General features: G+C 46.6%; 1 protein-coding gene across 1 annotated transcript in view; it reads right to left on the reverse strand.

Annotated features, from left to right (window-relative positions):
* Window positions 1–16,810, reverse strand: part of LAMA1 (laminin subunit alpha 1) — a 168,353-nt gene that overhangs the window by 61,385 nt on the left and 90,158 nt on the right. Inside the window, exons 20-29 of the mRNA XM_040479369.1 lie at window positions 11,195–11,301; window positions 10,697–10,877; window positions 9,977–10,113; window positions 8,845–9,081; window positions 7,040–7,183; window positions 6,345–6,524; window positions 4,604–4,789; window positions 3,929–4,056; window positions 3,168–3,288; window positions 832–969 (exon numbers count right to left, since the gene is read on the reverse strand). Coding sequence (XP_040335303.1) covers window positions 832–969; window positions 3,168–3,288; window positions 3,929–4,056; window positions 4,604–4,789; window positions 6,345–6,524; window positions 7,040–7,183; window positions 8,845–9,081; window positions 9,977–10,113; window positions 10,697–10,877; window positions 11,195–11,301 — 1,559 coding nt within the window. The remainder of the gene's footprint in view (window positions 1–831; window positions 970–3,167; window positions 3,289–3,928; window positions 4,057–4,603; window positions 4,790–6,344; window positions 6,525–7,039; window positions 7,184–8,844; window positions 9,082–9,976; window positions 10,114–10,696; window positions 10,878–11,194; window positions 11,302–16,810) is intronic.

The following is a 16,810-nucleotide window of genomic DNA, read 5'->3' on the forward strand; positions in this document are numbered from 1 at the left end:
CCTTTCTTTTTGATAATAACTTCCTTGCCCCACCCTCCCTCCTAAAAAATTTCTATTTTGTATAACTCCTTGGAGCTCCCCTCTACTCAACAGATGGGATTGCCCCCCCAATTCACGAATCCCTCAGTAAAGCCAGTTAGATCCTCAACTTCTGAATTTTGTGTGTTTTAGAAACAAGGGAAAGGTGTCTCAGAACCAAACGCATACGAAGACATCCAAGAAATTAAGTATTATTAGTTTTTTTTTTTTTAATTGATCTTTGAGAGAGAGAGAGAGACAGAGCACGAGCAGGGGAGGGGCAGAGAGAGAGGGAGACACAGAATCCGAAGCGGGCTCCAGGCCCTGAGCTGTCAGCACAGAGCCCGACGTGGGGCTGGAACCCACAAACTGCAGAATCATGACCTGAGCTGAAGTCAGATGCTTAACCAACTGAGCCACCCAGGCGCCCCGAAAATAAGTTTTTTTAAAAAAAAATTGCGAGGAGAGAAATAAATTTGCGATATTGGCATTAACTTATTTTAAAACCTCCAGGTGACCCTCCCAGTTCTAGGACACAAAGGTCTCGTCTACTTTCACCATAACCACCAGTACTGCAAGTACACGTAACTAATTCCCCAGTTGGTACCCACACACAAATTCACAGAACTAAAACTTACACAAGACTTCGCGCTGACAGCATCAGACCTCTTAGCTAATAAGCCTTTTGGAAGGAAATTTACGTGTGGTTTACACTAAATATAAGCTCCCTCTAAACCAAGATCTTTATAGGACTCTGGACCAGAAATTCAAAGACTTGGTGCCTCCTCTAATCACCCACACAAACACACGTACCAGGCACTTCCCAGTTTCGGGGTCACAGGCATCGCTGTGGTTGTTGCAATTGCAGGGCACACAGGGAGCGAGCAGAGGGCGGGGTCCTCGGCCACCACCTTGCGGCAGCTCCCCTCTGTGGTAACCAGGTGCGCAGTCCTGAGCGGAGGCAAAAGGAAATGAACATGATTACACAATGGGTGAAGGACTTCTAGCGACTCTGACACCAATCCCACTTCTGAGCCCCAGCTCTGATCAGTACATTCTGTGGCCAGTTCTTTGTGTGGGTTTGTTTTTCCCCCACACCAAGCAACGTTTGGACACCAGCTGGGTGTCTGACAATTTAATTCTCACACTGCCTACCTGGGGATAGCATCAGATCTCACAGGTTAAGGGCTCAGTTCTGGAAGTCTGCCCCTCCCCACCCCCCCACCCCTCCACGACAGATGCCAATCACAAATCCAGGCTGTCACCTGTGTTTCTGACAACCAGCTATAGATTGGAGGCTCCAACAACTCCCTCCTGGAGTTTAATTAATTTGCCAAAGTGGAGCTCAGAACTAGATCACTGGTTTATTAGAAAAGAATGTAACTCAGAAATAACCAGATGGGAGAGATGCAGAGGGCATGATATGGGGAAGGGGCTTGGAGCTGCCATGCCCTCTCCTGGCTCACCAAGCGTTCACAAACTAGGAAGCTCTCTGAACTCTATCCTTTTTTTTTTTTTTTAATGTTTATTTATTTTTGAGAGAGAGAGTGAGCAAAAGACAGAGTATGAGCTGGGAAGAGGCAGAGAGAGATGGAGAGAGAATCTGCCGCAGCTCCAGGCTCTGGGCTGTCAGCACAGAGCCCGACGTGAGGCTCAAATCCACGAGCCATGAGATCATGACCTGAGCCAAAGTCAGACGCTTAAAGGACTGAGCCACCCAGCGCCTCTATCCTTCTGGGTTTTTATGGAGTTTTCCTTACATAGGCACGATTGAGAAAAATCACTGGCCCCTGGAAACTGATTCAACCTCTAGTCCCTCCCCTCTCCCCTGAGGTCTGGGGGAGGTCTGGAGGGAGGTCCTCCAACCACATGGCGGGTTCTTCTGGTGACCAGCCTCCATCCTTACATGATCTAGGAGCTTTCCAAAAGTCACCTCATTAACATAACAAAAGACACATTTACAGATCTCATCACTTAGGAAATTCCAAGCATTTAAGAACTCTGCGCTAGGAATAGGGGATAAAGACCAAATACATCTTTCTTCTGATAAATTACAGTATCACAACTTGACTAAACATTTCTCCAAAGATGATACAATGGCTAATAAGCACCTGGAAAGACGCTCAACCTCAGCCATCATTAGGGAACTGCAAATCAAAACCACAATGAGATGATACTACCTCACACCCACCAGGAGAACCACCATCAAAAAACCAGAAAATAGGGGCGCCTGGGTGGCGCAGTCGGTTAAGCGTCCGACTTCAGCCAGGTCACGATCTCGCGGTCCGTGAGTTCGAGCCCCGCATCGGGCTCTGTGCTGACAGCTCAGAGCCTGGAGCCTGTTTCCGATTCTGTGTCTCCCTCTCTCTCTGCCCCTCCCCCGTTCATGCTCTGTCTCTCTCTGTCCCAAAAATAAATAAACGTTGAAAAAAAAAAAAAAAAAAGAAAATAATCAGAGTTGTCAAGGATGCGGAAAAAGTGGAACGCTTGTGCACTGTGAGTGGGAATATAAAATGACGCAGTGCTGTGGAAAACAGTATGGCAGCTCCTCAAAAAAGTTAAAAACAGAATTACCACACGACCGAGCAATTCTACTTTTGGGTATAAACCCCAAAGAACTGAAATCAGGGTCTTGGAGAGATAGATACATGTAGCCATATTCACGGCAGCATCATTCACAACAGGCAAAATGGTCAACGCAGTAGCCATCAGGCTAGCCAGTCATAAATGAGAAATACTGCAGGATTCCATTTAAATCAAGGACCTAGTGCAGTCAAATTCAGAGACAGAAAGGTGATTGCCGGGCTGTGGGCAGGGAGACTGCGGAGTTCCTGTATAATGGGTACAGAGTTTTAGGTCTGCAAGTTGAAGAATCCTGGAGGTTGGTTGTAGAGCGTGAATGCACTTAACACTACTGAACAATACCCTTAAAAATGTTTAAGACAGTAAAATTTGTGTATGCATATTTAACCATAATTAAGTTTTTTTAAAGAGAAAAATTATACAATACATACAAATTCTGATCATCACTTGGAGTTGTAACAAGCAGATTTCCACTCAGAACCAGGTAGTGGGTTTTAAGCACCGTCTCCCTAACTGACAGAAGGACCCAGCAGTGTGCCCGACGACAGAAGGACCCAGCTGTGTACCTGACAGGAGAACCCAGCCGTGCCAGGAGGACAGAGACACTTCTCTAAACGGGATGCCGCCTTCTGTCCCGGCCGCAACTTGTCCGCCTTTTTGCCAACCTCCATGGAAATATTTGAGATTCTGTGAAACCATGAAGTGTGAGAGGGGACATTAATATTTAAAAAGACGCTTTCTAGAGACCTAGCACATTACCTAATGAATTTGCTCATGTATTAAATCAGAGCTTTCCTGCCGGTTTGGGAGTAGCTCCTACACGATTATAAAGGGAATGTGTAAAAACCCATCATTACTGTCATTACACGGTGAAGGTCCCCAGCCAACATTTTAGACCTTACAAACAAGGTTCCAGAAAGCACACCCAGAACTGGAAGGAGTAGTTTGGCCATAACTGAGCAGCTTTCTTTATGGGATAAGCACTAACTGAGCAGGTGACAGCATTCTTGATGTTATTACAAAGAAACGTCATCTCAGTTCAAGGGCAGAACAGAAGATGACAGAACTGTTTTGTTTTCTTTATATTTCATCCTCAGCTAAGATTTCACCATTATGTACTCGCATTTTATATCCACATTAATTGGAGGATGGATAATCTAGGTCATTTCCCACACATTTCAGAATATTAATATTTAACAAAGTTTTGGTGAGGAACACAAATATATCTAGACTAATAAATATAGGAAGTAATAAGGGTGAATCAAATCTCTTCAGTTTGGTTTCAAATTAAAACTATCTGTTTTTCATTCTAGAAGATTCCAAGTACCTGCTTTGCTGTAATCCCTGACCATAAGATGCTTTGATGAGGATGTACTCAATGTTGCTAAGAACAGACATAAAATCGGAGCGTGTGACAGGTTTTTCAGAAACAGAGTTAAAATATCTCCAAAAATTCTGTGGGGGAGAAACACAATTCAATTACATTCAGGTTACACATCCTCAGGGGCTTGTGAACTTAGTAATTCTCTGGTCAATTTCTCTGGAAGTGAGCCCCGTCCCGCGCAGGAGAGCAAACATAACGGAGGCAGCTCTGCGGTCACCTCCTAGGCGGCAGGGACGCCAGACTCGTTTGTCAGCAGACAGGTGTCACCTACGGCAGGTGAACAGTGAACCGTCCACAGACCTCCACCAGGCAAGTGGACACGCACCTGCCAGGTCCAAGCAAGTCCAGAGACTTCACGCCATTACATCCACTCAGATGGAGACATGGGTATCACGATGGAGGATTTAGGGTGCAATCTGCACCAAGGTAACACAAACCTAGTATACAGTTCTTGAGAACATGAAACTTGAGATTGTTTTCACAAATCTTACCAAACCCGCTGGGATTTTAATCTCCAGGTCTTCTTGCTTGCTCTCGTATTGGCAACTTGTCGTTCCACTGCCCCCAGAGCTAAATTCACACCCTTAAGGGACATGTGCGAAAAGGGGACCCCGTCACCTCTTTCATTCCCACTTCTTGGTCTTGTCGCACGCCATTCTCCGGGGCTGGCACATCCACGTAGATGACTTGCTTTCTGGTCCGGCCTCCTTTGATGAGCACTTGGGGTTCAAGGTTGAAGGTGCCCATGCCATTGGAAGAATAGAAGGCCACGCTGTACTTCAGTCTGCCACCGTAGGCCAGGAGCTGTGGGACAGTAAATGGCTTACACCTCTTATGAGCGCTGGTTTAAAGCTTTCACCACAAGCCTGCTGCCACTTGAAAGAAATCACACATCACATGGGTGGGATAGGTTGTCTGGAATTTCCTTCCTTTTAATTCTACCTAATTATGGATTATTACGTTGACTCAGGCTATAGTTTTGTTGTTGTTGTTGTTTTGTTTCTTTTTTTTTTATTTTTTTAATTTTTTTATTAAAAAAATTTTTTTTTCAACGTTTATTTATTTTTGGGACAGAGAGAGAGACAGAGCATGAACGGGGGAGGGGCAGAGAGAGAGGGAGACACAGAATCGGAAACAGGCTCCAGGCTCTGAGCCATCAGCCCAGAGCCTGACGCGGGGCTCGAACTCACGGACCGCGAGATCGTGACCTGGCTGAAGTCGGACGCTTAACCGACTGCGCCACCCAGGCACCCCTGTTGTTTTGTTTCTTAAGTTTACTTACTTTGAGAGAGAGCAAGCAACAAGCAGGGGAGGAACAGAGAGAGAGGGAGAGAGGGAGAATCTCCCAAGCAGGCCCCGCACTGTCAATGCAGAGCCCGACTCGGGGCTCGAACCCACAAACTGTGACATCACGAGCTGAACCAGAATCAATAGTAGGACGCTTAACCGACTGGGTCACCCAGGTGCCCTAGTATTTTTGGTTTTGCTTTTTGTTTTTTTAAAGTTAGAGATGTTTTATACGTTCCTTGTTTTGCTTGTTTTAACTGAGGCATGTTTGGAATGTAAAAAGCTGTACACATTTAAGTTGTACAACTCCACGAGTCTGGGGATCAGTATACACCTGTGAAGCCACCACTATCATCAAGGCCACCACAGACAGGTCCATCACCTTCCAGAATTTCCTCTTGATGGCACCCATGGAGGGCAGCACCAAAGTAACAAATCTGTGTGGTAATGATCCTGATTATTTTCAAACTCCTTTGAATTAAAAATAACCTACGGCTATAGGAACACTGGATACATATTTGCCAATTTTAAAGATCTGGGTGAATTCACTCACACACTCAAATTGATTTAAACAAAAATGCAAGTGAGGCCTTCAATACTCTGTTATAGTAGGTTTTTACAGCCCATCCCCCTCCCCAACCAACGATTGGCGATTTCTTAAGAGGAAACACAGCATCTAGGTTTGCACTGAGCTTACATTAAGAACAATGAAAAATATTTGTGAAATCAGAGAGAGAGAGAGAGAGAGAGAGAGAGAGAGAGAGAGAGGGAGACACAGAATCGGAAGCAGGCTCCAGGCTCTGAGCTGTCAGCACAGAGCCCGATGCAGGGCTTGAACCCACAAACCGCGAGATCATGACCTGAGCTGAAGTCAGATGCTTAACCGACTGAGCCGCCGAGGCGCCCCATGGGGGGGATTTTGCTAAGTGTTAAACTTCTCCAGCCCCACTTAGAAGAGTGAACTCATAACCCCCTCGGTTACTAGTAGGCTAACACAGTCCATTGTGATTTCGGACGAGACCCGAGTCTCCCAGGAAATGAGAACCAGTCCTAGGCTGGGCGTGGGCCTCACCTGGTCTCCCTGGAACCGCTCTGGCAGTCTCCAGTAGAACGGCTCCGTGTGAATATGCTGCCTGACAGTCACGGCGTCCAGGAGGACATCAGGAGCCTGGTAATACACCCCCTGGGTCGTGCCCCTGAGGTTGCTCTGAGAAACCACACGCAGGAGCGGCTGACCCGAGCCCAGCGTTATCTGGTCATGGAAGGAAAGAAAAATACACCTTAGGACACGAATTCACACCTCCCCTTTGATTTGTCGGATTCTACTATCGTTTCACAGACGAGATAGCTTCATTATTAAAACAGGAGTAACACAGATGTTTCCTTCAAACTCAAACCTCTGGGTTAAGGTGAAAACTGCACGTGTTTTACACTATTGCGTTTTGGGCCAAGCTACTGCTACGCTGGGGCAGGATGCAATCCTATGAAGGAGGCTGTGGTGCGTTGCAGTCTTATCTTCTTGCCAAGTAAAGCTTTTGACAGATTAGCTAAGGAGCGACACGGGGTGCCTTCCGTCCCCGCTTCATTTCTTTCGTCGGACGGCAGAAAACAGAGCTCCGATTCACAGCGAACCCAGGTCAGCTTCCTGGAATTTCTGATGCCATCAGAGCAAAGTTTAAAGTACTTGACTGTCTCCCCCACCATCACCCAACTTCCACGGTGGGGAGGGTGCTGAAAACAGCACGCTTTACCGTGCGCACCACTCACCGGGGTCCTCACATAACCCTCGAGCTCTGAGCAGACTTGTGACAGCCCGAAGCAGAAGCAGGGGGTGCACCCCAGAGGGTCGTCGGCGCGGAGAGCATAGGTGCCGGCTCGACACTGGCTGCACTGCGGGCCAAACACATTTTCCTAAAGGAGAAAAAGCAACAGACTCGTCTGTTGTTACCTAAAAAGAAGAGGTGTGATTTCGGAACAGAAATGAGAGCAGACAGCAAACTCATTCGGGAGCAGCACACGTCTCAGAAATAGCCGTTTCCTTGGGCAAAGCAAGCTCCCTGACCTCAAGGAACACCCGCCCTCTGACGCCATCAGTGATTCCCAAACGCAGCTAACCATCAGCATCACCTTGGAGGCCTTGGCAATATATAGATTGCCTGATGAGCCTTTCCTGGAGCAGCCAGGGAGGCCTCCCCGAGGCCCCAGGTGACTCTGATGGCCCGTCAGGTGGAGAACACAGACCAGGTGATCACTGAGGCAGGCCCTTCCCGTCCTGGTCAGGTGAAAGTTGCCGTCACCTGTGTGGTAAGCCAAAGGTATATTCACTGGTGTTTCCATTGCTCCCGGGCCGCAGTATCTGCATGGGCGCTCCCTTCCTCACCCCTAGTCACTAGTCAGCCCACTACTCTCTCTCTCACCAGCCCCTGAAAAGGATCAGAGGAGGTAGCCAGTCACCTCCTAATCACAAGCACAAGGGGGAACCCAGCGGAAACACACAGAGTTAAACATGATGTTGAAATCTTACCTGCTGGGAAAACAACAAGCACAAATTGCCTTCAGTCTGGCCAGCACATACCAAAGAATAATTATCAGCTATAAAATCACATCTTCTTGAAGCCCTGGGTTACCCGTTTTGCCTGAATATTCAAGACGCACTGGCTACTCAGCCAACCGGAATACGAAAGAAAACTCCGTGTCTTTCAGTTCAGTTCCATCATCTGACACTTGCAATAACCAGTAAAAATTCCACTTTAGAGAAGTGTTCTAGAAGGGCCTACACCGAATTGTAACTCAAACCTAGAAGGCAGTGAGAACCATGCCAAGTGTCTAAAACCTAGCTGCTGATGTAAATACAGTAAAACCTTGGATTGCGACTAACCTGCTCTGTGAATGTTCTGCAAGACGAGCAAACATTTCTAACAAACTTTAGCTTGATAAATCAGTGTCTCGAAATAGGAGTAGAACCTACTCCTAGTAGTGATGCCGAATGTCACATGATCCCAACTGAGCCAATGTTTCTTCTCTCTCTCTCTCTCTCTGTCTCTCTCACTGCTGGATTGTGAGTGATCATCCATGCAGTGTCACATTTCTGCGAAATCCTCCAAAGGAGGCAAAAGCAAGTGTCACTGGATAGGTTCCTTGTGAAAGTTGCCCAAAAAGAAAAAAATCCCATTGAGCCAATAGACAGCAGTGATCCCACTGCTGATAAAGTCGTCCTACACAATAACCCTCCTTTCTCTTGTCTCCCTCACACCAGCCACAAGGGTTTTCAAAGGCAAGTGCAGGTTAGTTTGTTTACTTTTCTTGATATTTTGTATTTTCTTTATTATTTTGTATTGTACTACAGTATTGTGATCATTTTCATATGAATATTTTTGGGGTTGTGGAACGAATCACCTGAGCTTCCATTATTTCCTATGGAAAATTCGCTTTGATGTACAAGTGCTTTGGATTACAAGCATGTTTCTGGAACAAATTATGCTCACAAACCAAGGTTCTACTGTAGTCAAAAGCCCAAAAGTCCTAGTGATGCACGTGAGAGGGGAAGACCGTGGAACGCCGAGGGCCGTTACCTTGCAAGAGCAGATACCGGTTTCCTCCGCACAGCTGCAAAGACTCTGTTCCTCATCACAGGTGTCTGCCGAGGTCCCTCTTGGGTCACAGTCACAGGGCACGCAATCTGGAAAGTCTCTGTACCCCAGGGAGCACTGGTGGCAGCTCGGTCCACCGAACGCTGGCTTACATCGGCAACGGCCAGTGAGCACATCGCACTGATGACTGGCTGACCCAACAGCACTGCAATTGCAGGCCTGGAAAAACAAACTAACTAAATAAAAAGGTACCTTTTACATTTTCATAATGTACCCACGTGGGATTACAGAAGAACACTGAGTGTGGGGAAGTGGTCGGGATGAGTGGGCCTCTCCCAACATGGCTCCATGGTTTCACTTTGCCAAGAGCCAACGGGAGGCGGTGACTGCCATGCTGGACGGCTGTGCCCCGTTCAGCACATGCGCACTGGGCCCAACCTGTGACCTGAAAGTCAACACAATCTTACAGGTCAAAGTCAAGTCTGTTTTCAAAACACAACCTCTATCTAAGCTTCACTGAGGAAAGCTACATAGAAAACAGAACCAAGGAAGACTGGATACAACCCTCCAACAAAGTGACTTATGTCCTTCTCCTGGAAGATAGTGTACGTGCAGAATACATTTAAAGGGCACTAAAATAAAGTTTTCCAGCCATCAATTCCACAGCCGGTTCTCGAAGAAAATTTAGAATGATGTACTTTAAAGGTGCTGCTTCAGGTGATGCCTGAACCTGTACTGAGTTTTATTTATTTATTTCTTTTTAAATTTTTTTTTAACGTTTATTGATTTTTGAGACAGAGAGAGACAGAGCATGAACAGGGGAGGGGCAGAGAGAGAGGGAGACACAGAATCTGAAACAGGCTCCAGGCTCTGAACGGTCAGCACAGAGACCGACGCGGGGCTCGAACTCACGAACCGCGAGATCACGACCTGAGCCGAAGTCGGACGCTTAACCGACTGAGCCACCCAGGCGCCCCCACCCGTACTGAGTTTTAAATGCAAACCACAGAGCCGTTCACCGGGTTGAGGTCAAGCGAATGGATGACAGAGAAGGAATGTAATTTGCTCCAGCAAAGCGCTTCTCGGTTAAGAAAATGCCGATGGCAGCGCGCACCTGGCATCCGAGGTCTGGGTCGCGGCCCCAGTATCCGTCCTCACATTCGTCACAGGATGCTCCCCGAGTATGAGGAGGGCAGATGCACTGCCCCGATTCCGGGTGACAAGTGTGCTGCGTGTGGGCGCAGTCACAGGCTGCAACGAAGACAGACAGTGTTGTAACACATCAGGACCACCGCGCGACGGAAGGCGTCTGAGTTGATGCCACAGGTCATCTCCCTTTTATTAATTCTCCAAACCATTCTAGACCATTCTTCTAGTTCCTAACGGAGACCTCGTGGTTCCCAAGACCCGTCCGTGTCTCCCGGGAGGTGGCTGTTCCTCCTTGTCAGGAGCTGCTGCTGGAAACGGGGTAACCGGGCCAGAGAAACAGAAGTAGGCGGGAAGATACAGCCAATACTCACAGGGCATTTATTGTGTTCCAAATGCCTATGCTCAACATTTAAAATAACTCCTGGGAGGAGATTACAATCAGCTTCTCTATTTTACAGACGAAGAAACGAAAGCTAATCGAAGTTCACATCATTATTAGTAAAGCCTGACCAGAGATTCCGGGCAGATGAAAAACAGGGGCCAGGAAACAGAAAAAAGGTATGAAATCCTACACACTCAAAAGAGAAAAAGTGAAGGAACTTAACAGAATTAGAAGTCAAAGGAGAGCTCCAAGAAAAGTCGGGAAATTACTATAAAGTCTCAGATAATGAATTCCAGAGCTTACGTGTACAGCCGCCGTCCTGGAACGCATAGAAGCCGCGCGCACACCTGTCGCACTTTTCCCCAGCCACACCTGGCACACAGTGACATCGGCCTTCCTCCGTGCAGTCATCCGACAGGGAGCCTGGCGTGCTGCAGTTACAGGGCAAGCACCCAAGCCCTGTGTCCAGCCCATAATAGCCATGCTGTTTCACAGGAGGGACAGAATTGTGGAAGCCACAGATACATTTTAGTTAGCCACTAATACTCACGAGAATGTTTCCCAAGTCAAACACAGGATGTTTCACAGAATCAGAAAGTGCTCACGACGTCATTCCACCCCCTTACAGACTGAACACTGGTCCACAGGTAAGGACCCACAGCATTCACCAGCCGTGTTTTGGGCATGAGCTCTTTCCGGCAGTCATGAAGTCCATTTCACTGGGAACCAATGTTCAGGTATCGATTACAGACCTCGCTGACACATACTTTAATTGTACGCAATGACCAGCAGGCCTCTTACCGAGCACCGGTCACACTGCTGTCCAGTCACATGCGGTTTGCAGTCACAGACTCCAGTCTCCAGATGGCAGATACCAGAAAGGGAGCCTTTTCCATGGCATTCACAGGCTAACACACACAAGAGACACATTTGTGCCCATTGCTGGGTATAGCTGTAATAAGACCCCTTAATCCCCAAAGGCAAAATTTTAAACATTCATGTTTCAAATCCTAAAGCTAAAATAAATCACTTTCAAATGACTTTTAAAATTTAGTATTTTTCTGAAAAGTAGGCCAAATGGGGTTGGTGGAAGGAACCATCACACAGAAAAACCACTGAAGCTATGACGATAGCAAGTAGCAAACAATCTTAACCAATTTCATGAATTCCTTGAGTCTGTAAAAATGAGCCACCGATGTTTATTAACAAATCTTCATAAGAAACATACGACGGAGATTTCAAAATCAACTGAGTCGCCTGCTCTCATTCCAATCATGTAGATATTTAATATTTTAAAGCTCCGTTATAACAATCTAAATGGCTAATGTTACATTTCATAGTTTAATGTGACATATTTCCCTGTTCTAAGTCACAAGTTATTTGTAGCTCTAATGTACTTAGCTTCAGGCCAAACACCTCAATTTTATCTATAGTTATAACTATTGATGTTTTATCTATAGTTATAATATTGATGTTTCAAGCTACCAAGTCCCTCACCTTTTCAGAGTGATGCAATCCAAGAAATGTTTAATTGGTATTTATAAACTAGCCGTCAATATGCATGTCCTTGAAAATATTTAATATGTTCACTGACAAAATACCCCAGAAATGCACACGGCTTATGAACGCTTGCACTCAGGGAATGCGCACTGTCATATGGTGTAATGAGGTAAGAAGAGAAAAACTTCACAGGTTATCTCACTTGTGCCACTGCGTGTGGCACAGCAGTGGCAGACAACAGGACACTGCAAGGCTGAGGCTCAGAGGAAAGGCAGCGTAACTGACTGCGGCCAAGGCACTGAGGTGGTGTTCCCCAGAGGAAGTGGATCCATGATGCCCCCTGCAGGAGGCTGGGGAAGTGCTAGGGGCCCCACTCGCCGCTGCCCATTCCCTTGGCTCAGCTGTGAACACTCGACTCACTCTTTGTATTACATGTGCCTTCTGGGGCCTTGGACTCTGGAGACACCGCCCTTCCCAGGGCTAGTCAATGTCCAGAAAGAATAAATAGCTTGCCAGCCAGAACGCCTTTCGCGTGCAAACGAACCAATCCAGAGCCCACACCCACAAAGGCCTTCTTATTGGGCCTTCCCTTCATTTGGGCTTCACCTCCACCGTCCCCAGGACCTTTCACCCCAGGGCCATGCCTCAGACAACTAGGGATGGCTCCCATGCCCCAGAGCCTGCTGAAATTGTTTAAAGTAGCCAATCCTAAACCCGTTTACTCTGCCTTGCCCTTTCCTTCCTGAGGAAACCACAACAAAGGCTCTAAAAACCACATTTCCCCTCCTGACCTACATGGGTGCTTCCTGAGTGCCCTCCCCACAATGCCTTGGTGTGTCCCCTCCTCCTAGCATCTGCTGGCCTTGCCATACCTAAATAACAATACACCGTGTGCGTGTGTGTGTGTGTGCGTATACATACATACGTATATATATATATACATACGTATATATATATACATACGTGTATATATATACGTATATATATATATATACGTATGTATGTATATATATGCGTATATATATATACAGCTTATTTATTTTGAAAGAGAGAGAGCACAAGTGGAGTAGGGGCAGAGAGAGAGAGGGAGAGAGAATTCCAAGTAGGCTCCACACCCTGTGACTGCAGAGCCCCACATAGGGCTCGAACTCACGAACTGTGGGATCATGACCTGAGCCAAGATCAAGAGTCAGATGCTTAACCAACTGAGCCACCCAGGCGCCCCATAAAACCTGTATTTTAAAACACTCCTCCGCATCTATTTTCAATTGTCGCCCATAGAAAACATCACACACCCATTTACTCACATGCACACACCCATGTGCGTGCGCACACACACCACACGCACGTAAGTCCATCTGAGGTTCCATCTCCTGATCCCGCTAATTGTCCCCCGTCTCCCTCCAACTCAATTTTCGCCTGCCTCTTGCCTCCTGGCTGCTAAAACTGCTTCCTCCTAACATCTCCCAGGACCTCCCGGGGCAAATTCAATGAGCACACTATGGGTCTTCATCTGGCTGTATCTTCCCGTGACATAGACTCATCGCCCACTCCCGCTCACCAAGGTTAGGGACACCCTTCGGTTTCCTTCTCGTATCTTGTGTCTCTCCCTCTGGTGCCTGCCCCTCTGTGTCTCAGGGAAAGCCTCCCCTTCCTCTGGGGAAAGGTCAAAGTTCACTGTATGACCACCACCAAATATTGATGATAATAAATTGTATTTACTGTCCTGTCAGTTTGCACCCGTATCACATTACAGTAGCTCTCATTCGACCTGCGTAACAAACTGAGGAGAGACGCGTTATAATTGTCTCTGTTGTCCAGTGTGGAATCTGAAACTTAGAGACATTGTGTAAGTTGCCACAGGTCACACAGCTGTCAGTAGTTGTCCTGCTATGGTAACAATTCTAATAGGAATTATTACCAAAAAGTTTTTTTACTGTAAATAATACTAATTTAAAATAGTTGCCATTAGGGGCGCCTGGGTGGCTCAGTCGGTTACGCTTCCGACTCTTGACTTCAGCTCAGGTCATGTTCTCACAGTTCGTGGGTTCGAGCCCCACATCGGGCTCTGTGCTGATGGTGCGGAGCCTGCTTGGGATTCTCTCTCTCTCCCTCTCCCTCTCCCCTCCCCTGCTCATGTGTGCACGCTCTCTCTCTCTCTCTCAAAATAAATACACTTTAAAGAAAATAAAATACAAAAAAATAAAATAAAATAAAATAAAATAAAATAAAATAAAATAGGTGCCAATAACCGACTGCTAGGTGCTTTACATATAATTCTCATAAGAAGCCCATGATATCAAAATTATACCCACCTAACATATTTCGTATAAGGTGCCTTGAACAGTAGAGCTTGGTGGGGTTCCAGTGCCCCTGGGCTGTCCTGCAAAACCATTCCAGAAGCACCAATTCTGCTACCACACTAAAGCTGATGCGTCTCTGAGCTCCATTTCCTCCCTGATTCCTGCACACCTGAGTATCCAAATGCCTTCCCAACAACCCCCTAGGAATTCCCATGTCAGTAATACTGAATACTGGGATTCTCATTGGGGTTAACCTAATAAAACAGTAGCATATTAGCAGGTGGGGCCTCTGGGAAGTCCATGAGAGGGATTCTATCATAGCCTGGAAAGATTTCTTTTTTATTATTATTCTTTTTTATTATTTTAGAGAGAGAGAGAGAGTGAATATGCGAGCAGGGGAGAGGGGTGGGGGAGGGAGAGACAGAGAGAGAGAGAGAAGCAGTTTCCATGCCCAGTGTGGAGCCCAGTGTGGGGCTTGGATCTCACAACCCTGGGAGCATGACCTGAGCCAAGATCAAGAGTCAGACGCTCAACCAACTGAGCCACCCAGGCGCCCCTGGCCTGGAAGGATTTCTAGTGAAATATCCAGAAATAGTAAGAATTCATCTCCTCAAAGCTGGGGAACAGGAAAGAGGAAATGAAGCAAGAATAAACCTTACAAATGCTTGGAAACTAGAAAGAACCGGGACAGTGTCCCTCTATAACCAGTCCATCCGCCTGGGCCACCATCCTGCCTGTCCTAACCCCTCCCTGCCTCCCAACCTCCAGCGGTCACGGAGCTTCTTCACTTTTACCCTATGACAAAAGCTCTGCTGGAAACCCTCATTAATTCTGCCAGCAAGTTTCTTTTCTGGCCTTGTCTGTCTTCTTGTCAACTCCGTCCTCCACAGCGGTTCCAGAGTGACTGTTCAACACAGATCCGTTCAGGTGAGCTGGAGTCCGGGACAGACGGTGCTGTGCGGTCCACACTAGATGCAGTCTGCTTTCTGCCCGTAAGCCGAGGCTCCTGCCCTGGCCCAACCTGCCTTTCACTTTCTAGCACACTCTTTCCCGACTCTGCTCCTCCGGCCTGGATGACACTTTCCCACCACTTGCCAGCCCACCTGGTCATCTCCTACCCATCCTGCTAGACTCACATCAAGTGGCATTTCCTCCAGAAGCAGCCGTGGATGGCCCTGGGCCCTTGCGGACCTTTGTGCGCACCCCAGGGATGGTCATTTATCACCCTAGAGTCTTGTCTGTCATATCTGCCTGGCGCTGCGTGCACGTGTCTCCTGAGCCCTGGGATGTGGCCGATGCAACTGACCAGCGAGATCTCAAATTTCCCTTAAATTAAGACCTGGGCCAACAGCTCGGACCCAGACCCAGATCCTATATGTTCTGACCCTCCTCCCCACTTCTGTTCATCACCAAGACCTATTATCTATGCAAAATACCGAAGCAGTTTTGTCAATGCAGATGCCAATATAAAGGAAAATGATTCTTTTTTTTTTTGGTCACAATGAAAAACTTTGAAATATGTTTGAGTAACTCGGGTATGTAAATTCCCTTTTGCAGCTATGAATTTTATGTTATCTAAATTACAGATCAAGTGTTTCTTAGGAAAAGTTAGCATCCTAATTGAAATAGGCTATAAAATATGCACTGAATTTTGAAGGCTCAGTCTTAAAAAGGAAAGAAAATATCTCATTAATACTTTAAAAAATTTGATTACATGACAAAGTGATACTACTTTTACGTATTGGGTAAAATAAGACGTATTATTAAAATACATTTCATCTGTTTATTTATGTGTTGACAAGAAAAGAACTTCTAAGTGTTTATTTATTGGATTTGAGAGAGAGAGAGAGCACACCCAAGTGGGGGAAGGGCAGAAACAGAGACACAGAATGTGAAACAGGCTCCAGGCTCTGAGCTGTCAGCGCAGAGCTTGACGCGGGGCTCGAACCCATGAACCATGATACCATGACCTGAGCTGAAGTCGGATGCTCAGCCAGCTCAATGCTCCAGCCACCCAGGCACCCCGGTGACTAGAAACTTTAAAATTACTTGTGCAGTTTACATTTCTACTGGATGGCATTAATTATAGAAAAATAATAAAAAGTATCATTTTTATTATTAGCATGTATAACAGCTACCATTTATTCCATGTCCAGAACTTTGTTATCTCACTGACTTCTCACATATATGTGTATATACACATATATATGCCTATGTCTATTTTATGTGTAAGGAAATAGTGGTTCAGAGAGGTTAGTAAATTTGTCTATTGTCACCCAGCTGGTTGTGACCAACCCTGAGCTCTAACCCGCATCAGTCAGACTCCAAAGCCTGAGACCCACATCTGTGCTTCACCTCCACACCATTACATGTAGCTCCTTAATAGACCTGGGTCGGGGCGCCTGGGTGGCTCAGTCGGTTAAGCATCCGACTTCGGCTCAGGTCATGATCTCACGGTTCGTGAGTTCAAGCCCCGCTTCAGGCTCTGTGCTGACAGCTCGGAGCCTGGAGCCTGTTTCAGATTCTGTGTCTCCCTCTCTCTCTCTGACCCTCCCCCGTTCATGCTCTGTCTCTCTCTGTCTCAAAAATAAATAAACGTTAAAAAAAAATAGAC

The sequence above is a fragment of the Herpailurus yagouaroundi genome, unplaced genomic scaffold, assembly GCF_014898765.1.
Source record: "Herpailurus yagouaroundi ecotype Mexico unplaced genomic scaffold, PumYag 142, whole genome shotgun sequence".
NCBI classification, from domain to species: Eukaryota; Metazoa; Chordata; class Mammalia; order Carnivora; family Felidae; genus Herpailurus; species Herpailurus yagouaroundi.